At 41.0% G+C, this 24,924-nt stretch overlaps 1 protein-coding gene across 1 annotated transcript; it reads right to left on the bottom strand.

Moving 5' to 3' along the window:
- Positions 1-1,628: 1,628 nt before the first annotated feature.
- Positions 1,629-17,293, bottom strand: phldb2a (pleckstrin homology-like domain, family B, member 2a). Its single transcript, XM_070917357.1, has 17 exons — positions 17,222-17,293; positions 15,001-15,125; positions 13,229-14,196; positions 12,768-13,100; positions 9,460-9,594; positions 8,976-9,113; positions 7,758-7,904; positions 6,803-6,913; positions 6,636-6,725; positions 6,353-6,490; positions 5,787-5,886; positions 5,369-5,567; positions 4,684-4,774; positions 4,447-4,593; positions 4,105-4,324; positions 3,853-3,938; positions 1,629-3,648 (listed from the first exon to the last, which is right to left on the bottom strand). The coding sequence occupies exons 2-17, from the start codon at positions 15,053-15,055 to the stop codon at positions 3,508-3,510; spliced, it is 3,099 nt and encodes a 1,032-aa protein (XP_070773458.1). The 5' UTR covers positions 15,056-15,125; positions 17,222-17,293; the 3' UTR covers positions 1,629-3,507.
- Positions 17,294-24,924: the final 7,631 nt, after the last annotated feature.

Genomic DNA, 24,924 nt, shown 5'->3' with positions numbered 1-24,924 from the left:
AGAAAAACACGAGGATTTCACCACATCAGGTGCTGATACAGACTACAGAGGGTAAAACCATCTCCCTGAGAAAAGAACAGTCTCCCCCTGAGGCTCCGACACAACACAGGCTTGCCTCTTGGTAACACCTACGATTTGGGATTAAAATGTATAAAAATTGGCTAAAACAGTATGCAGATTTATAATCACATAATAATAATCTGTTAGAGCAGAGATCAGGCTGGTTATGAGGACTCACATTGTGCCACAGTGTGGTGAATTACATTATGCTCCCCATTACATGTAATCTACTGGTATGAATGATTCCTGCAGCTTTAAAGAGGAAACTGAAACAGGCACATTAAGTGAATGCTGCCTTTTGTCAACATCCATTCACATGATTCCCCAGCAATGTCGCTTTCATGCTTATACTGTAATTGCTGGTGACAACAGCCTTCAGTGATGTATTATCAGGAAACACACATGGAATAAACTTTTGAGCTATATTGCATAAACTGTCTCAGTACCTGAGACAGAGTACCTCTGCTTATAGGTTGTTTGTTTTTAAGGCCAGCCCCTTGCCCCAAATATGTTACACAAATTACTGCACCCATAATGCACCGAGGCCACCCTTGCGTTCTATGGTCTGCATGTGTTTGTGTCTGCTTCTGCCTCTGGAGAGACGATGTGCCTCTTTAGAACCTAATTTAGCATGCTTCATTCTGCGTTTCCATGCCAACCCCACTAGGTCAACCAATGAAAGGCTGCGGGTGTTGGGGGGCGGAGTTTAAAAACATAATGAGCACACTCACAGTATACATGCTAATAAGACCTACTTTTACTTCATAGACAATTTAAATGGAATTATTGATTTAATACAGTTTAATGTAACATAATAATGTCATTTTGAGACATATTTTACACACATTATCAATTTGCTTCCAAACTAAGTTTTTGCATTGACCTGAGCTGAACCAGTCAAGGAGAAAAAAAATGAATAATGCTGCAATTTCAGTCAGTGGATGCACTGAAACAGTTTATCAGAGCAGAAGACACGCATCCTACCCACGTACGAAAATGATGGCTACAGACAGATGTATTTATTGAATATGTTGTCAAAAAGCTCTAAAATGTGGAAAACTGATGTGGAGTTCACAGCTCTTGCTCCTTCTGAAAAAGGCAGCGCCACATTGCAGATATTATTACATTCCTAAAAAGAGGAAGTTGAGTTGAGTCTTTTCAGACACTTTTCAGATATACTGGAAACTGATAAATTAGCACAAAATGCCACAGTGGTACTGTGGTGGTATTGACTCTTGTCAAGGCTATGGTAAGATAAAGGCAAACTCCTTTAAGTAGTTTGATGAACATGTCTAGTTACACTGCACAACAGGGGCATTGTGCAGCCCTATATAATAAGGCCATCGATTGCCATGGTGATGCATGTGATACATATGGTACTCAATATCCATGGGAAAACACATCATCTTCCCATGTTGGGATCTATATTAAGCTTCTTGTCAGTGCTCCAACATATGAAGCAAAACTTCAACGAGCCCATTTATCCCCCACTGTTTAAAATGATTAGGTTTTTATGTTTTACATAATGTTAATGTTCAACAGACAAAGTAACCATAACATTTCACAAATATGATTCATAATCAAAATTATTTATTCCTTTGTATATTGAAACATGACAAATGTCAATTATAAAAACCTGTAGCATAGTCTTCCAATTGTTCATACACAAAATATAAAATATAAAATGTATTAAAAATATATATAAATGTGGTTTGGTTTCAAGGTGTCTCATACAGTGGACAACAGTTTGTGGATGAGATGTTAACGTGACAGATACCTCCGGGCACAACATCCAGCAAAGGAAACAACTCATCTGCAACACTGTTAGCTCTGCAGCCTCATCTGCACTCTGCAGTCTGCAAACCAACAGCTGGCCACTCGGTCTTAAAGTGATCTTTCATTATCAAATACAGTCAGACTGTTGCAAAGAGTCAAAGAATATACAGATCAAATATATTGATTTTATAACACATTAAACAAAATTATAAAAAATAATTTTGATCCTAAACATGTTGATTTCTGTTTTGCTTCAAAAAAGCTAAGCTTGATATACGTGTGCTTAAAAATGCACATATTTGATATAAAAGCATTAGAAAATATGGATCATTGACGCTCCCTTCTTTCAGTACCTGCTCATTTATTTAAGTGAGAAGGGACCGACGACAAGCCAGAGCATTACGTCATTTCAGTGCAATAACTCTGCACTGAGGACCTCTGCTGGTGAAAAAACATAATGAACTGCTAAGAAACGTGGGTGACGCAGTACATAGAGTATCACTGCTGCACAACATGGCCTCATCATATCAGGCCTGCAGCCTCTACTATAGATAGAGGGAGCTAGCTGCGCAGTGGTCGGCAGGAAACACAGTACCATTGTGATTTGGGCATATTTTCAACTTTTATGAATAGATTATTTGACAAAAACTACAAAACATTCATAACAATAAAATGTAAAAAGTGCCTATAATCATCTCTCCTTCTTGAATGATGTTTGCATGTGTGAAAAAAGCCCAAATTAAGACTCAGTGGAATGAAAGTGATGCAAAGAGAGATGTATCTGGTTTGAAGGAATACTGATGGTGGACATTCAGCCTTGCTTTAAATAAGAAAACAAGATCAGCTTATGTTGGTAGTCTGGCAGCAGCAATCAAAATGCTTGAGTTAAAAATACTCACCCGAATTTCATTTGAATATATTCGCGAGTTAAAAATAGAAATGTGCATTCTTGGAGTCACAAATACAGAGGGGATGATCTCATCTGGAGAAAATATCGCCAAGAACTTGTGACCCACTTATACAAACTGATACATGCACGTCAGTCTGACTGAGATAGAAGGAGAGAGGAGGTAAGAAGAAGAAACAGAGGTGGATCTACAACATGTCGGATACGTACATTACAAAACGCTACAGTTTATAGAAAGCTGTTAGACAGATCCGCATCTGTCGAAGAGAAGTAGCATCAGTGTGTAACGCAGTTTAGAAGTGTAGCGGATGTTGATCATTTTCTGATCATTTAGAAGATTCCCTGATCTCTGAAGTTCTGACTAAACAAAAGCCAAACATAACAGGGAGAGTATGAGACGAGCAGAGATTTTGTAAAAGGAAGGAAGAAGTTCAAAAATGTAATTTAGTAATGCTTCAGCCACTCATGGTAGGCCACAAAAACAAATAAAAAAATAACTAAATAGCTTAATTATGAAACTTGCATATAAATTCTTTTGATCTGTTATACATGATTATACTATAAAGTGTGCTTTTGAGCATGAGTTGTCCTTGTAGGCTACAAATAATGTAAACAGAAGTAAATTTTCAGTTGACCTGATGAATATCCGCCTCAGCTCCACACAATGCGTGTTTGCTGTTACGTTCAGTGCCGCAAATCTTCTTATGTGACACAGTGTTCACCAAATAAATCTAGTGGTGTGGACCCCGATGTGTTGGGATCATTTACACCATGAAATGCATGTGTCCTTCGGCACCCGTAACCATGACATCCATCCAGATACGCATGGCCTCAGGCGACGGAGCCACCATGTAGTACACCCGATCGTGGGTCTTCACGCTGAAGGTCAGCGAGGGGTTGGGGCTCTTGGGTGCGGAAGTGAATGTAATTTTGAGAAAAAAAGTTAAATAATAGAGAATAGAAGGGAGAGGGGTGAGGCGATGCATGTGTGGGAGGGAGACAGAAAGATAAACAGATGTCAACAATATACAAAGAAAATGGGCATGTGTAGACAATGCTGCATGCTAAAAATCACAGACACGCACGCACACGCACATAAACTGACTTACTTTGTGTGCATTCTTCAGATGGTCATAGTACACCTCCTCTATGGCTTGGAAGTAAATGACTCCTTTCATCTTGGTCTCATGTTTGTCTGCAGAGGAGAATATAAACAACACTGTGATCAAAGCTCGTTCTCAGCATCCAAAGCATCTTATAACATAGCTTAAAAGTGACATCAGTGTTGCAGTAACTTTGTCTCACATTTGAAACATTTTCAACAGAGAGGACTGAGAGAACTGAGAGGAGGAGTTACTCACCTGCATAGTAGGTGAGCGTCCTGCGATTCTGGTCAAAGACAAACCAGCGTTTCTTCCAGGTCTTGATCTTGCCGCCCATTTTGACGAGAAAGCCTCGACAGGTTTTATCAGTGATGGCCAGATGGAAGCAGGCGTCTGGGTTGTGTCCGGCTGCCTCAATATGGCCGTGAAGATCAAAGTCGTCTTTCCTTACAGGGAGGTAGCGAGTCAACAGCCGGGACTGTGGAAAAAGCATTGAAATTAAATAACAGATGTGAACATTGTACGCTACTTTGTTCAAGAAGTATTTACATGAAGCTACTGGTGAAAAAAACATCATATTTCAACCACTTCTCTGAGTACCTGTGATCTTTGTTTCTCCCTGAGCTTCACCTCTCTCTCTACAAGTCTCTGTCTCCTGCTTGTCTCCTCCTGCAGTCGTTTCTCCAGTTCCTCCCTTCTTCGTCGCTCCTCCTCCAGAGCCTGCCTGCGCATCTGCATCTCACGCTCCTGCACATGCCACATAGTGTAAACTACATCCATCATCAAAACACACACATCCACATACACAGTAAGTTTCGGTTAGGTTTGGCTCCTTACCCGATGCTCGAGGAGCCTCTGCTTCTCAGCCTGGGCCTGTCGGAGTAAACGCTCCATCTCCTCGATCTTCGCCATATTGGACGTGCTGGCACTGATGGAAAACACAAGAAGAACCAGATTTCTCTGATAAGGGAGGAAGACACTCCTTTGTTTGTTGTTGTTTGTGGAACGTATATCACAAGCTAAAACAACAAAGCAAACCTAGGTGATATAATAAACACTGTAAAAAAGCCATGCAAACAAACTCAACTCATTTGTATACCTAACAATACCTCACATAAAATGAATATAAAGGTTTTTAGTTTTCAGGTTTTTGTTTAAACTTGCAGGATAAAAGGTGACCCCATTAGGTGGGACTTCTCTGATAACAAACTTGTAAGCCGCCTCTTCTTCAAAGTGCCAGCTTTGCCATCACCGTGAAGATGACAGAATCTGCTGATGTGTACGTAACTGTTTGTGAGCTAGATATCATGTGGATATGTTTGTCTCTCGTCTGACACAAATACAGAGCATCACAGCCTCTTGAAAAACCAAAAGCATTTCCTCTTTCTGCTTGATCTTCAGAAGATCTCTCCTGAACATCTTTTCTAAAAATACTTCTCTTCTTCTGATTCACACATATTTGCTCTGTCCACGCTATTAAAAGTAACCTTTCATCTGGACGTAGTCGTGGCTTCTCTCTAACCTTGAGATGTTGTCTGGGGAGCAGGCGGAGAAGCTGGTCTCCAGGCTGTCAGAGCTGTCCACACTGACGGTGTCCGAGGCCTGGCTGTTGTCCGGGTAGGAGAAGGAGTCCAGGAACATGTTGGGCTCAGAGACCATCCTGCTGCAAAAATCACTTCTTCTCTGTCTGTCTTCATTCATGTGTGCATGGCTGTTGCTTGCTGACAGAAGAGAATATTACGGTAACAAAGTGGAAATCCCCTCAGCATGCATGATGTAATATCAGCATATAGAGTACTTCTATTGAGACAAACATTTACTCTTTGATATCAGATGTGGACTAAATGTGGCTCTCTTTGTGCATCACTTCAGGTTTAAAGCTGGTCTCACAGTAAAGATTTGATGCAGACAAGATGCGACAGTCTGCTACACTGACTCACTCTTGGGCAGGCGGCGGGTGCTCAGGTCCCGGGGGGAGAAGCTGAAGCCTTGTGAGATGACGCTGCCACAGCTGGAGCTTTGAGACAGAGGCAGGTGGGCCTGAGGAGGAAACGGCAGCACACATGCCGCTCAGGACCAGAATCGACAACCTTCACACACAACTCCGCAACTTTTCTCATTCGCAAAGTACTTGAGCTGGATGCGTGTTGCAAGCCGGAGTGAAACTGAGAAATCCTGTTTGGGTGGATCATTCTCTTGGGACAAAAAGTTCTGATTACAAATAATGAGGTCAATGAAATCCCCTCTTCTGCAGTCCAGAATCCGAGGAAGTACCATTATTTTGAAACTGTTCTTTGAAACTTTGTCAATTTGTAAAAGTTTTATTCAAATATTATAAGAACAAGCTTTCAAAATGTGGGTTATCCTTATCTACTGGTATTACAGTATGCTTTGAATAAGAGAAATACTAATAGTTAGAGCAGATTTGAAACAACCAGTTTGATCCTACTGCATCCAACCTTTAACGCCTGCTAAGATTACTTTAAACAAAAAAAAAAGGAATGACCTTGGGAGGAAGCGTGCGCCCCAGGGATCTGCCGTAAGAGGTGAGGAGCTGCTGGCTCCTCTTATGAGGTAGACTGTCGCTCGGGTGGAGAGAGTTTTCTTTGCTGCTTCTCCTCCTTTCCTTCAGAGAGTGCAAGTGCTACAGTGATAACAGAAATCAGAGGGATCACAAAGGATGAAAATAACAGGACTTCTCATCAGAGACACTGAAACTTTCGTCATTAACTGTGTGAGATACTTATTATTTTATTATTAGTATTATTGTAAGTATAACTGCCACCCACCTCTGTGATGGCTACGGGGTTGTTAGTGAAGGTCTGCCCCTCAGACAACTCTGCATACTTTCCTTCCAAAGACGCCAGTTTCTCTCTCTCCTGCAGACATCCGGAGAGGATCTTCAAGTAAATAAAATCAAATATTTACAATATCAGCATGCAAAGAACTCCTGTACCTTCTGAAGCATGACGAGCAAATTGTTTTTCTCTCTCTGGAAATTCTCTCTTTCTTGCTGAGCCTGTAAAGTAATCTGTGAGGACTGTTTCTTCAGCGTCATGAGTCTTTCCTGTGACAAAAACAAAACAAAAAACAGCACAATATCACTAAACAATATCCTACAACTTTATATGAAGCAAGGTCATGTTGTCACATTAGCAGATACTGCAGACATGTTTTATTATAAAGCAGCAGCAGAGTGAACAAGTGCAAATTCTTATTTTGGGAACATTTTACGTTTTCCTAAAACTGCATCTTCATTAATCTAATATCCACCCTGCTCTCTGTGGTTTTGCCATGAAAAATCAATGAACTCTCCCTTTATCATTATTATTATGCAAATAGTATTTCATGCTTACCATCGCTGATATTGTTGTAATTAGTTTAGCTGCAAATCTCAAATTTTGCAGCTTTGTTTTCATGCACAACATATAGTAAGATTAATGTCAACAACCCACAAGGTGGTAATTTTAAATGATCACCACAAAGAGTTTTTAAAGGGTTTATATGTGAATCAACAGCATACTGCATGTATGCTTTATTTCATGTGATTGGGCAGATTAAGGTCAGATTAAACACTGAATAAATGCACTATAACTTGAATCAGAAGTGGAATATTTCTGTCGGCCTACTACTGAGCCTGAACTTCTGAGACCATCAAGATAGAGTATTTTGGTATGAACATACATGAATACTAAACTAATACTAAAGATAAAACAGCACATATTTCAGATGTTGTCAACATTTGGAGACTTCCGTTATTGTGCTCCACAAATACCCGCAGTAGTAATTATACTGTCGATATTTCTGGCTGGAAATCAGACATTTAAAAGTGATGTGGTGCCAGCACTAACTGCGTGGTTAAACATGCGCAACATGCTACACGCACACTCTCAAAACGTCACTCGTGGTACCTTGCGTGTGACAGTAAGACGCTGACACTCGGCGATCTCTCGCAGCAGCTCTTTGCTCTGATTCTCTTTTTCCTCGCCCTGATTAATTTCCCTCTCCAGCTTCTGAAACTCTAAATCCTCCAAACTTTTCGTCTGCTCCTCGGCCTCCTGAGAAAGAGCACACACACACACACACACACACACACACAGACACACAGACACACACACACACACAATACCCCAATCATGAGGTAAAAGTACATAATTAGATGAGAATGCACTGTTTTGGCACAAGGAATGAACTATAACTTTAGATATATTGTGCATGTCTGGTAATCCAATGGATTGGAAAATGTTTTAGTTTTAGTTTTAGTATTTAATGCTAATTAACATTTAAGATTTAAGCATTTAACCCACCATCTGCTTCAGACCGAATTAAATACAATAAAAGTATTACATTTCATGTCCTTCCAAGTGATATAATACAGGTTTCAGGAGATTTTAGTTTTCCACCAAATTGGACTCAGATGTGCTAACAATTTTTTTACACATGGTAACCATTTGGGCCCCTTCCCAAATGTGGGTCTAAGGGATACCAGGGCCGAAACAGAAGTTGTGAATGTGAGACAGGAAGTAAAGGAAAGGATCCAGGATTACAGAGAACAAGGTCAAGAGAGATAATAAAGGTGCAAAAAGAAACTAAATGGGAAGAAAAGAAAAAAACAGACTGTACAGGTGAAAAACGAGAACTGAGGTATTTGGTTTTTCTGTTTCTGCTAACATGAGCTAATTCTGGAGAAAAGAGAATAAAACTGCCATGTATTGTCCAGTGGAGTTGGTTTAGATGTTCTGCTGCAGAAAAAGTCTAACAGGTCTGGATGCAGAAACAAAACATCTTTTTTATTACTTTGTTTGGAGACGCCTTTACGTTTCAGCTCATTTGGACAGTTTTAGGGTCTTTTAGGAGGCCTTTCAAGCGGCTTTGCAGATCCCATTTGTGTTGAACCCCCTTGGTCTGGTGTGGTAAGCATTTCCTCTCGGAAAACATAATTTGGTTGCTTGGTTTTAAAGGAAATGTAACTGAACCCATTTTAGAGGAAGCTGTGGTTGAACTGAACTGATTCCTGAGTCTGCCTGAGCTGTGGCTTTAGTGTCTGAGGACACAAGTTCCTAATGAAGGACAAACTAGTGAAGGTATGACATCATCTATCATGGATTGACCATTTGACATATCTTTACCTGTGACTTCTCTGTGTGGCTCTTCTTCTCAGTACTATGAATCTTCTCCTTAAGTTGGTCCAGCAGCTCCTTTTCCCTCTGCAGCTGGGCCATCTCCGACTCCTGCTCCCCCTCCAGCAGAGCACACTCCACCTCCATCTGCAGTAAGTGGAGTAAAAAACCTCCTTAGAAATGAATTAAATAGATAATCACACAGAATAAGACAAAATACATCAAAGAAACAAAAAACAAATGCACACTTAATAAGTAGTAGTGGTGTTTTTCTTTTAAAGGTTCAGTACATTATCAAAATGCAGGATTTCTGCACTGAGCGTTAAGCAGCTCACTTCATCAGCTTCACTGTGATGAGCTTGAGTGATAAACTACTGCACAATGCTCTTAAGTTGTCAAGAAGTCATCAGTTTATGTGACACTAGATAAGAACAGACACTGTCAAGCTGCTCAAGTGTCACTATGTGTTTATATACTGCACTGTGCGGTCTACCTCGCGGACAGACTCCTCCATCTGGTTGTCCAGGTCTTTGATCTTCTGCTCCAGCTCTTCTATGTTGTTCAGAACTTGAATCCTCTCTTCCTCTATATGCGTTACTTCCTGTTTCAGCTGCACGCTCTCCAGAGCCTGTAGTGATAATATATATAAATGCTTGGCTCTACAAGAGACTAAGTGAATAAAGCCGGATACTCATACATACTGTACATTTAAGAAATGCAGACATGCTAAACACAGAAATCCCCATCATAAAGTTTATTTGTACTAGCTTCTCTTGGTGATTGTATATTTGATTTATAACATGAGAAACTATTTTTTTTCCATGTGTCCAGTATGTTGTTAAACTAATTTGCCAGCCACTAGAATCAGTTTTTCTGAATTAGACGACAGCAGCTGCTGTTTTAACTCATCCACAGCTGGATCACTGACAACAGGATTCTTTTCCACTTGGCGTAATGGAAATCTCTATCAGTGCACCACTGCCAGTCATGCCAAAGTACTCCCACATCTTTCATCGTCTACCAACATCCTACAAACACTCATTCGTACTCGTACGTGGGTGCATTGAAGAGATCCTGTATTATCAGGTATTCTTCCTTTTAGGAGTCAGGAGGATTGTTTTTGTGGTCAGGGCCTCATGTGGCCAGCAGCTTTAGGATTTATAGTTTCCCAGGCAGGTTGTGAGCACTCTTTCTTCCTGCACACACTGCTCTGAGGAATGCAGGAGATGGAAGAGAGGGTATATGGAGTCTGTAAACTCTGTCACAATTGACACATTGCAGAAAGGACGGTCTCAACTTGGAAATCTAATTTCTATAAACTCTAGGTGTGTTTGGAAGTTGTGTCTTTCACATTAAAAAGATTGGTTGATTACCTGTGTTGATGTGTTAACTACATTTTCGTTTCACAAGGTCTAGATCCATTCAGCCTCAGTCTAAAGTTCAAAACATCTGGAAAAAACGCATGCCTTTTCAATGCAAATACACTAGCATTCTCCCACTCATACACACCCGCGCACAGTTGTCCATGCGCGTGCACACACACACACACACACACATGCGTACACTAATTCTCCGTGGGATAAAGTCATTTCCTGCCCCCCCTCCTTGAAGAGTTTGAATGGCTGAGTGCTGAAACAAAACTAGGACTTCTTCATTAAAACCAGACACACCACTAGGTTGCTGCTGCTCTAGAGTGGAAAAAAGAGAGACAGTAAGTAACTCAGCGGCACTAGGACTGAGGCAGCAGAGGAGAGGGCCTGCCTTGAAGCTAAAATCACAGTGTTTGATACATTTGATGCATTTAGATTTGTAAATTAAACATGTTCATTCATTTCTCAGTATGTGCGGCGAGGCAAAAAAGTTAATGAGAGAAAAGATGAGATCAAATCGTAGTGGCATCAAAGCTGTGAGGAGGTCCCTGTTTATGTGTCTGAACAACTCGCATAAACAGGAAATGTACAAACGGTCAACTGCACGCACTTACAGTACTTCTGACTAATAGCCCCGCGATTTTGAGGAATCTACCTCACCCAAAAGAAGTGTGGACACACATTATATACAGCCGTCATGCCATGGATGTGCTGTCAGCATATGAATCAGTCTGCGCAAGTGATTCATGCTACACGTTTGCACTTTCCATCTAGACAAATCCGGTTTGAAACAGATATAAGGCAAAATTTGTCTTTGTGTGTGTGATGACTGTGTTTTTCGGACCACATTAACCCCTTCAACCCTGCTGTTTGTTGTTTCCTAAAGGGGGAAAAATGGCTGCACCAATATATAAATTGTAAAACTTCAAGATGAACCTAATTTTATACTCGTTGTTCACATACTGACACATTTGGTATCTCTGGAAACATTATAATCTGCACTAGATTGTAAAATGAAGTTCTTTGGAAATGGAAAGCATTTAGCCTGATGTTACAGTAGGTAAACAAACAAAGATCAACAAGCTATCAGCAGCCTGATAAACTGCATTCCACAGGAGGGGTGTGTCCCATTAAGCTTCACAGTCACTCACTTCACAGGGAGTAACCGAGAGAATGCGAGGAAAGGACAGGAGGAAAGCAAGTAAGAGAAGGACAAGATGTGGACAGGCAGATGTTTCCTTCTTCATACAAAACATTCAGTCCAGGTGATGCAGCCTAATCAGAAATGTTAGACACGAGGTTTAACAGGCCACTGCAGACATTTTGACTTGTCACAGAGGGAAAAGCACAGGTGTTACTAATAACATTAACGATCTGTTCTATTCAAGTGTCCCAGTAAGCCCTGACAACATGCTGCTAATGTCATTCATTTTATTATTTACACCGGTGCTAATTCCCTACTACCAGCAACATTAAAACATTTAAAATGCTTGCTGTGACAGAGAAAAACGCACAATTAAATTCCTTAAAATGTTTAGACTAACAGTAACTCATATAATAACAATAATGTAAAAGGTGCCGCTTGCAGTGACGAATCCACAGAGCCAATTGTCAGCCAATGTGTAGCTTTTTTAGCCTCTTTTAGCTCATTGTTTTGATTCAGCAAATTCACGCTGAACTCTCTCCCACAACCTAATTTTCAGCTGTAGCTGTAATCAACAAAAGAAAGCTCTGATAAACCCATTGTACACTGCCTGCCCAGCACAAAAGTAAACTGGGGAACATAGTGGAGCATTTAGCAGCTAAACACTCACATATTTTGACAAACATTCGTGGAGACACAACAGAGATAAAGAGTAGAGTGACTATTGGACTTACAAGGACTCTATGTTAATGTTTCTCCCTATCTGCTGTAAAAGTTACGAAGAAGTTGCTTTTGTGGTGTTCTTTTGTCCCCAAATGCCCAAACAAATCAATTAATGCAGCTCTAACCACCATTCTGTTACAAAATATATAAGCCACTATATCATACATTATATAGGATGCATATTACATATCTATTAAAGTAAGGACACATCCTAGTAGTATTTTTGGTCATCTGCAGTTGATTTTACTGATATATGGAACTATCTCTATGTAACTAAAACATCTGAAAAACACCCCTTCTGTAGTTAAGAAGGCCCCTGGAGTTAGTTCAGTTTAAAATTCATTGAATTAAAAATGCAGAATGAGTTGTAGGTTTTTTCCTTTTTTGTTTTTTGTTCTGTTGTAAAGCACTTTAGGCAAAATATATCAATAAAATATACTTGACTTGATTTGTTATTTTAATGATACAGTGACTCCTTCCAGTACTTTCATTTTTTAGTTGAGATAATTGACTGGGACTTAATTTAATTCCCCATTCGGTAAGCATGAATTTGGCGAAGCTTACTTTGGCTCTGTGGTGGGTGGAGGGCGAAGGGGCACTGCTGTTCAGGCTGACAGCAGGTGAGTGGGACCGGGCCTCTCTGTAGCCGCTCTGCTGACGTTGGCTGACCTGCTGCTCCTCAGCCAGCTGGAAGTCTCTGGCTTTGGTAGCAAAGCAGCTCTCTGGAGCGGTGCTGCTCGGAGAGTCGGAGAACACCGACTCATCGTCTGACACCTGCAGCTTCTCCAACTCCTTATTGATCTTCTGCAGGTCAGAAACAGCTGAGCCCGCCGGCTCTCTCTCCACATGGCCAAACTCAGTGCACAGGTTTAAGATGGTCTCTAGACGCTGGCACTCCTGTAGACAGGGGATCCATACTTAATTATTTTACAATGTTGGAGTTATTCAAACAAGGTCAAACAAGGTATTAAGCAGTTGTTAAAGTTGTATAAACGTGGATGAATCAGGTTCAAAAAGACACTCACCAATCTCTGCACTTTCTGCTCCCTGAGTCGTTCATCTCTCTGGTGCTGATGATAGTCTCTCAGTTCCTCTTTGCCATTCAAAGAGCTGATGCTGCCCACCCTCTGTCCTGGACTCAGCCCACCCTTCCCAAACGATAACCTCCTCTCTCCGAAGCCCAGATCAAAGCCCGTCCCGTCCACGTCTATGCCCAGAGAGCTCAGAGAGGCCAGGCTGGCCCTCCTGGGAGTGCTGGGCATACTGGCTGGTACTGTCACATCTGGTGGCTGCTCCAGGGAGGAGAGACTGCGCCGCTGCCCTGCTGAGCCCACTCCTCTGTGGGAACCCACTGAGTGGCGTGACGGCAGCGACAAAGCAGGGGGGTCTGCTGCGTTGTGAAGCCGTGGCAGAGAGCGGCTGTGCATGCCCAGGCTGTTGAGGGAGCCAGTGGAGTATTTCCTCTGCCGGGAGTCTCCTCCAGCTCTGCCCTGAGAGTAGAGCCTGCGGCCCATGCGAGGGCTGGACGGCACACTGGCTGCTCCACTTTTGACCCTGGGAGAACGAGGTGGGGGCTGCCCATAGGAGGAGAGCAGAGAGCCTCCATCAGCTGTGTTAGAGAGGAGCAGACTGTCTTGTGACTGGTGGCGAGAGTGGGAATGGCGGATCAAGCCGTTAGAGCTCAGCTGGCGTTCACCTTGTCGAGGTGATGGAGGCACGCTGCTGCTGGTCATGTAGGAGAAAGTTCTGGAGGCAGACGGAGGCCGTTCGGTATTGCTGAGGATTGACAGTGGCCTGGTGGACTGGGATCCAGCAGATGAAGGCACACTCAGGTACTTGCGGTTGCACTCAGCTGCCCTCAAGCTGGCCTCCAGAGCACTCTTCCTGCGCTGCAGCGTCTCCATCAGATCCTGTAGCTCTGCCTTTGAGCGGGAGCCCCTCAGCAACGTCCCACCCACCGAGCCGCTGCTGCTGTGCTCAATCTTCACACAGTCTGTAAGAAAAGAGAGAGTAAGCAGAGCATGAAATCCTGTCTCCTTTTGGATTATAGAGAGGCTAACAGAGTCAGGTTTAATGTAACCTCTTTAATAAGCACCAGCTCAGCTAAGAGAAGTGCAATCACACTTGTGCTGAGTAAGGGGGGGAAAACCAGTGAAGAATGTACACTCATACAGTTCTGAGCCCAATACAAACATTGGCTCAATCAGTGGTTAAGCTTCTTCTAAAAATGGAAGAATGCTGGAGGACCAAGACAAGCCAGAATGCATCATAGTCCCGACTGCAAGAGAAATCCTGAGGACACCCTCAACTGCAGCCCAAATATCTTAGTAAGCAGTGTGGGGACTTTCACAGCGTTTATTAAAGAATGGCCACCTCCTCCCTTCACAATTTTGGTTTCATAAAACTTGGATTATTGACTTGAAAATGTGAAAATGATTTAAACATCTTGTCAGAGATGTCTTGATAAAGAAATAAAGCTGGATTCTTCCTCTCTATAAAAACTACCTCAAGCGTTGTTCCAGGTTCCAGGAAAGCTAAGGAAAGTTAATCAGATAACTCAATAAACCTGCTTCATGGAGGCCTTAACCAATCCAGACTTACATGATGTTAGCCAGCTAACATGAAGTTGTTTATTGTCATTCACCTGATTCTGTTTCATTAAAAGCTTAAGGATATGCAATCAAATATTAGATTTCTGTGAGATTCGCTGCTGAATGACCAAATTAAAGTTATTAATATCAAGGATTCATCTAAATATCACAAGAAAAACAAAAACGTATCTTGAATGTTGTCTTACCCGAGCTGTAGCCCATTGTGGCGACAGCATTCCTCTGAGGAAGCATGCTGTTCATCACAGTGACCTCCTTTCTCTGCTTCAGTCTGAGGATGCAGGAGTCAGCTGGGCCCTGTGTGCTGTATTCCCTGAGGAGAAGAAGAAGGGATAGGGAATCAATATGAAACTCACAAACATGACAAGACTGAGTTATACCGATGCTGATTCATCCTAACCTTATATTTGAATACAAATAAATACTGTACATAACAATCGACATCTGATCGACATCAGACAGCAGCATCTTTCAGTCTACAAACAAAAGATTTAAAGAACATCACAGGAAGTTGAAACCATCCCTTGTGGTCCCTCAACGTATCCTCTAAAAACTCTACAACAATACCTCAATTCAAGCAGATATTTCAGATGTGCATATTTAAAACGGAAAAAAAAAAAACGTTCCTAAAGACTGAGTAGGAAAACAGATCCACAGGAAAGTTTTTATGTCTGGCTCAGGGTTACCAATAAAAACCGAGTCTGAGAAGCAGCACTCTGCGCCTTAACTAATCTTTTAGCCCCAAACTCATGACCAGTCCTCAGAAGTGTTCCCTCAGAGCCCCAGACTCACTGAGACAGCAGCCAAAGTTAAAGTTAGCCCATCAACTGAAAACTGATTACAGTAACACAAAACATTTTGCTTTTATTCATCATTATAAATTTTCATCATAATTGTTGACATTTTATGGAGTAAATTATTAACAAAGTCATCATAATTAATATATTGGAAGATGTTGAAAACAGCACTAATGCAAGTTTTTCCAGTGAAGATGTTGAGCAGCTAATAGCACAAAAAGAAAGTCTTACTCTAAGAAAGCTAAAAGAAAATAAATCAAATAAAACGAGGAAATACATCTTCAGGTCCCCACACGCGACGTCATAACTCAGAAGGATCACACTGTGTGAAGATATTATTGGTTCCAGTGATACAATGGAGGGATTTTAAAAGTCAGACGTTACCATTTCCTGAATCCACAGACAGCACACACACAGACACACACACACACAGACACACACACACACACACACACACACACACACACACACACACACACACACACACACACAGACACACCACAGAGAAAGACAGAGATGGCTGATCCATGATTTTCTGGTCCTGCTGTCTGGAGAGAGGGCCTACAGGAAGTAGGGTATCCTTTTACACACTCACACAATCAATCAGCATGAGTTCATTCTCCAGACCTCCTGGAAAAGAAGGGGGAAACAGCCCCAGCCTCATGTCGGGAGCAAGAGCTTTTACTGAATCACCAAGACTTCAGGCCAGGTAGTGCAGACCATAAACACAGAGGGATGTAAACAGTGAGAGGGACGGCCACTGATAAGATGTTGTGTGGCAACACCGTGAAGATAAATACTTTCACATTGCAAGAGGTTCAAACTGTTGTTGCCTTTCGAGTCTCCCTCCTTTTCCAGACAAACACAATGTTTATTTTTTCAGAGGTTTGCAAAGAGATCAATCAGGCCAGCAAAAGTCTTGTTTCGTCTGACCAACAATCTGACAGCCAATTTTCAGTTTACAATGACACAGAAAAAAACTTAAAACATCTACTAACCACTTCAGCTCTAAACTCAACGCAGTGCTTTTACAGTATTCTGATTCAACATCAGGCATTAACGGCTCATATGCATTCACACACATACTGTACATACAAACAAACACACTCACACACACACACACACACACACACACACACACACACACACACACACACACAGGGACATAGTGAACAGTTTGAAGACTCACTGATAACCACTGTTGGCTGTCATCCACTTTTTTGAAATAGTTGTATCATTTTCCAGCATTGTTAGAGTGAACCACCACCTTTTAGCCTCTCAACAAAACTAGACAATCATGACAGCTCAAAACTCACTCACTTGACTTTTTGCACATTTCGTGTTGACACATTTACATTTGTCTGAGTTACATAATTCAATTCAAGTAATTTTTCTGGCATTTATTTGTAAATCAATGCACATGTTAACGGCTCTGTGCAGTGGTGATAAACAATGTGCTTACTTAAACTTAACTTTAAATTGAAGTCTGACAAAGTGATGTGAATTAGACAAAATGCAGCCATGTGATTTTCCCAGAGCATCACTGTTTGTATCAACCAGGACAACTGGGAGTTGACTGAATCGACTTTTGAGTAAAAGAAAAGCGACTGACCTTTTGTTTTCTGTCCCATTCACATAGTTGCGCCTGAGTTTTGCTGGCGTGTCTGTTGCTGCTGAAGCTGAAGTCCTCTCTGCCTCTGTATGAAACAGCAGAGTAAAGTCTTCCCATGACAAAGGATCAGACAGGAGACCCCCTCCCCTCTCCTCTGCTCAGACTCCCCTCCCCTGGAGAGAGTGTGTTGACTTTTCAGCATCAGGCAGGTTGCTGCCCCTCTCTGGTTGGATTGAGAATTGCTCTCACGTTGAGAAACAAAAAGGCAAGAAGGAAAGAATGAAGGCAGCATTATCACCATTATTAGCTTTGAAAATAAGTGTGTTAAAAGGAATCAGTGTTTTTAATCCCTTCTACTTCCAGAGATGGGTTTTTTTCTGTCTGTAAGCTGATTCTGACCTCTGACCTCACAAGGATCAATAAGCTCCAGTATCATGTTATCATTACGTCATATTCCAACATGGAGACACTGGGTTTGAGTGAGTTACTGCAAATCTGTACTAACATCTAATCTCCATCATAGACTGTCTGCACTTCACATTTTATCTACAATGGCAACAGTTTTCCTGCTGTCTGGCCAGTTTGTTCACAAGAAAAAAACTTCAAACTCCAGTTTTCACACGGAGGAGTCTGTTTTCTATGGGAGAAAAAGCAAGAGTAGGCATTAGTGCTCAAAGTTGTAAAAAAAAATGTTGACTCTTGGATTGTTGTTTCAGCAGTATGTGGACGCGGGAGGAGGCCCCATCTCTGTGTTTGAAACACAGCCAACCTCACTCCCCCTCTTAACTGTGCTGGCGAAGAGTAAAACCCCCTTACGGTAAGAAACATTACCCAAACTGCAACATGGAAAATATCTCATATCTAATAGATTTATTATAAACACTGATCATACCAAATAGCATGTGGGTATATAACAATGGGAATAAAATGTAGAGAATAAAGTTTAGAGAGTAAAATGAATGAAACGTTACTTTGGAAAAATCCCCTGAATCCCACTAAAAATCTTGAACCTTCATGCGAAAAAACTCCAATTACATCATAGGGAGGGGGCTGCGGAGTGCAGCCTGGACGAGATGATTACTTCCAGACACGGAGCTGGGGTCTTTGTCATAAACACACACACACACACACACACACACACACACAGTCTGTCTGCCTCTCTCTCTCTCTTTCATTCTTTACAATTTAAGGAAAATAAAATAACATATAAATCTCAGGAGGGTCTCATTTGAAAACTGGGACACTTTAAATTTATTGCCAACACAAAGATTGAGCGCAGGAATGTTCCTCCACTTCCTGTCCAAAGAAGGTTTTAAAAAAAAAAGAAAAAAAGGTAAGATTTTAAAGTAACAAACATTTGCTGCAAACTGCTGTGTGTGTATGTGCATTTTTTAAAACCATAGACTGAAACCATGTGTAGAGTGATTCTGAGCGAAGGCCGTGGAAAAATGTAGGGAAGAGGGGAGAATGGAAGAGAAACTGGTGTCAGATTGTGGGAGTGCGTGTATGATCAACTCTGGTAATTGTCGGGAGGTCTGAGTCACAGCGTGAGACGTCTCAAGTGTCTCACCCAATCACAAGAGGCCAAAGTCATTTGGCAATTTTTGGTGTTAAATGTGAACTATTCATGCTTGTTTTTCTTCAAACTGGATTTTGGCCTTGTCAACTCATCTTTCACTTTGTCTAATTTAACTGACTTTCCTTTAAAGAAAGAAGAACCTCACCATGTTTCTCTTCTGCCCCTGTGCTTGGATACTTTGGCCCAGTGGCCTCAAAGCCCCAATCCCATTTTATGGACTCACCCCACAGTTCACGTCCATAAATAAAACTTAATTAGCGGGATGTAGGCCTTAATGTGAATACAAACCACATCACAGCTGTTTGCAGGGTTCATCTAGATGAACAAATTCAGCTTAATTTGAAAATTGGCTTAACGTCCACTTGAAACCGCAAAACAAGATGTCTGAGTCTTTGTTATGCCGCTGAGCCTGTGATTATATGGCTGTGGTGTAAAGTAGGCAGTAGTCCGGACATCTTTGGTCGGGGTGATGTTTGTACAGACAGTTTAATCATGTCCCTATCTGGAGTGGCAACTTGTCCACAATCAAAATCAAACTCGAGTCCATCGTCCACACAGACATTTTGCGGTTTTCTTGTGGGTTCTTTAATCTTGGCAAGCAAGCAAACAACAGAACAAAGAAATCATGGCTCTGTAGCTCTGGTAAATAACCACAGACACTCCCAGGTCCTATACCTGCCTACTTACAGTGTATGAAACCTGAGGTACCTGTAGCGCTGCCCGGTTCTTACAAAATAAAGTAAACAAATGTAACAAATAACTAGCAAAAATACTACGTCTTATATAGCAAATATCTAGAATGAATCAAATACATAGCTCCTACATTATCATCAGATGGTCCCTAGCACCCATTGCGATACCACTGATATTGCAAATTGTAACATGATAACAGACCTTTCCTCTTCATGTCTAACACAGGTGTGACTAAGAACATTAACGATGCCGCATTCCATTGAGGTGCTCCAATGTCTGGACATACCAAGTACCAAATTGGCAAATGTGAGCACACTACAGAAAATGTTTCAGTTATTTTATTTTTATTTTAAAGGCAGAAAAACACTCAAAGTTGATAATAGTTTTTCACAGTATACGATACAGGTAGGGTATACAGATGATGAAGACACGCTCTTAATGAATTTTACAGAATCTGTTTGATCTGGATGGATCTCTTTGTTGGAGGTAGTTTATTAGTTTCTGTGCATTACCCTCCACTGCGTGTTGCTCATTTATGGCCAGATGATTTAATCGCTTGAAGTTCATGGTATATGAAGCCTGGGGTCAATGTTTCCAAATCCTTCCTTCTCTAGACTGCTGGATCATTTCCTTCCACAGGTGGTCCAGCCGTTTTTTCTTCTAAAGCCACAGGACAGTCCTCTGCTGTGTTTGCCGTGCTGCCTGCCAGTTCATCCTGTGCTTCGAACTGTAGTTGTAGTCTGTTGCATTCAACTCTGTGTTGTCCGATTATGTATGAAGCTGGGGTGTTTAGATCTTTTTGAAGACCACCTTCAACAAAACCTGCTCCATTGTGTCTATGTGAGGCAGTTCTGGTCTCCATTGCTGTACCAGTAAGAGAAAAACAAAATGAGTCATTCAACATCAGAAAAACACAGAGATATTGCATGTGATATTTGTCTCATACTTTAATCGCTGTTGAATTTGCATTATCATTGCTTCCATCAGTTTGTTTGTTAATCAGCAGGATATCTCAATACTGCTGTAGTTTTTATTGACATAAGGTGAAAAGTTTGACTATCAGCTTAGAAAACGGATGAGTTTGTGGTGCAGACAGTGCCACCTTGTGGCCATTTGCAATGCTCATGAGCTCATAACTGCACTGTGGGGCGTAAAAACTAAATTATTTTTTTTGCTGTATCCCTGGTCCAACACTTATCTGTAAATATAGGCCGCACCCATTTCCCACTAAATATTTTCCCACCATTTTGCATTTTTTGCAAAACACTTTCAAGAGCTGTCCTTCAAAATCAGATATTATTTTGCCAATAAATGCTGCTACAGCAAAAGGATCAATTCAAATAGTCTGACTCACTTCCAATGTTGCATCCTATCCCCCATAAATCAGCATGACTGTGTGTTTTGATGCAGATCTGATTCAGTCTTACTTACTTTTCTACCATTAAAAATGCAAAATGATTATAGTACGGCTTTGGCAGTGGTGTGGTTTTACGCTCTCAGAATGCTTTCTAGTTGATAATATTACCATAAAATAACAGCAGACTCCACTGCTTAATTCAATAATTAGCTTACAGCTTTGAACCATGAGATTATGTCTCGCAGCTACAACTGATACGTGCCAGTTTTACTCACTTTTCATTACAAATGCTCGAATACCTTACAGACTGAATATCTTACATACCTCTTTGCCTTACACATCGAGGGAGAGCCACAATAATGGTGAACAAGAAGAAAGCTGCCGAAGCCGCAGTGCTCCACCATGACCTCTGCACACCCTGCTCATCCACACCTGCAGAGCAAACAATGCCACATTTCTATTTTCCTTCCTGGATTCATAGAGTTCACATCTTCCCAGAAACAGAACCATCTAATACTCACTTATTGATGAAACAGTGATGTTCACTTTGGTTTGAACGATGTGTTTGCTCTGCAGGCCTGAGAAGGTGCAGGTATACATCCCGGAGTGTTCCTCGGTGTCTGGCTTGTGAAGCAGAAGAGATCCATCTCCCACAAGAAGCAGGTCCTGGTCCAGTTCAGCTTGACCCTCCCACAGGTTAAAGGTGTGTCTGGTTTTTGAGTCATATCTCAAGATGACTGCGGGCTCACTGGACGAGCTGAAGGTCCAGCTGAGGGAGAAATTCTGAAGACTTTGCGGGGCGATGCATGGGATGGACAGTGCATGACCCTCTTCATGTGTTATACCCTCTGAAAGATATTATTCATACATTTTGCTTTTATTTGTCAGAAATTATCCTCTTTATGAAAACTATATCATTTTGTAACCAAAACACACCTTGGTTTTTCCGAGAGGCAGTCCACACCTGGGTCTTGTCGGCCGACATGAAAGAGCAGAAGTAGGTATAGTTGGAGAGATTACCCTCAATCCTCAGCGTGCTCTCCACTGTGAACAGACCCTTGTGGTCTGTGGTTTTGATGGTTGAATTTTCGAGAGCTTCCTGGGCAGAGGGGGGGTCTGTGGCCCAGGTCACCAGAGGGACGGGGTAGATGTTGTGAGAGGAGCAGCTGACCATGTCATCATTCACCTCCATGATCACTGACTGGATGAGAGCTAGAGGAAAAGCAGAAATAACAACAATGTGAGCATTTGAAGATTAAATGTGAGGCAACCAGAAATGTGCTAGTCTGACACTCATATTCTCATGTCAAGAAACAAACTTTTATTTTAAAAACGGTCCTGCTCACTAATCATAATCAACCCTCTTATAGCCTACACCCTTTTTATATGTATGTTTTTGGCATTAGTCTCCTGTAAGGGTTTGTTAGAAATGCTGCTAAAATACAACAAAAATAGATATCTTATTTAATGCATGGATGCTCTTTTGGTAGAGATTCTAGTCCTCATGCAAGAACATTCCAATAATGAACAAAATGTCCTTCCTGTCCTAAAGAAATACACTCAGTTGCAATGCAATCGAACAGCACCACAGACTACATCCACCAAAACGACCATTAAGCTGAAACAACAACTAGCAACTGAGTGTATAACAATTACTTTTTAATATAGTAACATGAATATTAACCATTAATAGTTTAGCTGCTGTCTGCTTTCCAACTGGTTTGCCATTAAGACACGAGCGAGAGTCTGTCTGCCGGGCAGTAGCGTAATAAAAGAGCTCAACATGTTCCACCTTGTTGTCACGTCCTTTAGGGTAATTTATGAATGGAGACGCTTTACCACTCAAAGCTTCATCAGTGCTGAATTCATCACTTTTAGACCACAGAAGAAAGCCAAAAACAACATAGAAAGGCAGTGAAATTGACAAAAGTGCTGATATAGTGAATGAAATGCTTTCAAATTGTACTGACCTTTGACCTCCAGGTTGACAAACAGCTCCTGGTTGCCCTTCCGTGTGCTCGTGTAACATTTGTACCTGCCCTTGTCTTGAACTTTGACCCTCCGCAGGAGCAGGGAGGCATTGCCATGAGGAATGTGGGAGTTGAACAAGCAAGTACGTCCACTGAAGTGCTTGTTCTGGAGTCCAAACTGATCCTTGTTGTAGTAGTAGCTGTGAACAGGGATTTGCTGTTTGTACCAGTGGATCACCACAGTGCCGGTGGGTCTGAAGCTGCAGGGCAGGATGCAGTCGTCAGGGATGATACAGGTGACGTTAGCATCTGGTAATAAGACTGAGAAGGTAAAGCTACTGTCAAGACTCAAGAGCACTGCATTGTTAATATATTTGTCAGTATAACTTGACAATTTAAAGGTGCACCAATAAAAATTAAAGTGCTGCTACATCTGACCACCTGTCCTTGTTTCATTGTCGTTTTTCCTGTGAAACTCTTTTATAGAATAATGTTATTAGCTTTATTTTGAATCAAAATAATAGACTGCTGGATTAAAAAGTGCAAAACATTCTCTTTCTATAAATAGTGAGTAATTACTGAAGTCAATCTGACAGCTGTATTTTAAGACATGTACATTAGATGTTTTAATGTTTTTCAGAATTTGTCTTTTAAGTTTATTCTATGCTTAATGACAATATCAAGAAAAGGAACCATCATTTCCCTTATTTTCCTTCATAATTACATATTCTTGCAGGCATTTTCTGTAACTTTTTCCATCCACATCTGTGGTGTTTTGGGTTTGTAATTTTCAAGAGCCGTCAACAGACTTCACGAACAGAACAAGAACAAGCAAACTGTGCAACTCTTAAATCTGAGACTATTAAGAGTAACAACCTGATTGGGCTGTAATATTACAAACAAATATATATATATATATATACATATATATATATATATATATATATATACATATATAGAGTATATTGAAATTATGAGCAAAAGAACTACATTATTTTGTTTTTGACCATTGCTGCTGCTCCTTCAGTAATTTTTCATTTGACCTCAAAGACACATCTGCTGCTGCGACAGCAACACAGTGGGGCAGGATTAGGAATCCTCAACTTTTGCACCATTTCATTGATTCTGATGTTTCACATGAAACAGCATGAAACTGAAGAGAAAACATTCTTATAAGGGAGCTCAGCTGATTTCTATCAAATAAACATCTTAGCTATTTGTTTTTCTAGAATAAAGATTTTCTTTTTTTTTTCATCAGTCACACTTCATCCCTTATGAGTGCTCAGTGCTTTCCCCCAGATGTGTGCGGCTGTCACAGCTGGGTAACACTCAGCGTGCTGAGGAAATATCCAGGCAAACTAATCTTATCTGTAACAGCTGTAATTTTTGGGAGCTCTGTGTCATTCTGCAACAAAGACAATGGAACTGACATTAAAATTAAGTTAAATTTACTTTACACACATTAGTAAATAAATAACTTATCATCAGTGTATTGTGCTTTCAACAGAGGAATACATGCCTGTGTCAAGAAACATGCTCTTATAAGGTACAAAATTAAGCAAAAATAATCACAGAAAACTGCTCTTTCATCAGCTTGTTTCAAAGATTTGTAGTATTTGCCAGAATTGTGAACAATTGCATCATAATTGTATTCTCATTTAATCGTTTGCCATCAATTGCTTTTGATTTTGTAATTAAAATTAGCTGACCTAAGATAATGATACCAAAATAAATCACAACTCAGGCATTTTCATTTTCTTACACATTCTTACTACATAGATGATTAGAAGATTATACACAACAGTAACTCTTTAAGGCATCTCATCTATTTAATTGTCTTTGCACTGAATAAATGACTCATCTGTGAACTGCAGGAACAGATGGCAAGTATTACAATACCTTTTGAGTTTGTCAATAACAATTTCTCCAAGAAAATAAGCAGCATAGTCATGAGTCCGTGTGTCTCTGCCATGTCAGACGGCCTGTGTTGAGTTCCTGTAACAGTATTTGGCATGCATGAGTGTGAAAACACACTGGTGTGCAGTGAACTGTTTCTGTGTGATTCCACTTTACATCCTTCCAAATACTCAAGAAACACTATAAT

The sequence above is a fragment of the Enoplosus armatus genome, chromosome 13, assembly GCF_043641665.1.
Source record: "Enoplosus armatus isolate fEnoArm2 chromosome 13, fEnoArm2.hap1, whole genome shotgun sequence".
Lineage (NCBI taxonomy): Eukaryota > Metazoa > Chordata > Actinopteri > Centrarchiformes > Enoplosidae > Enoplosus > Enoplosus armatus.
This window is presented reverse-complemented; position numbering and strand designations above follow the sequence as displayed.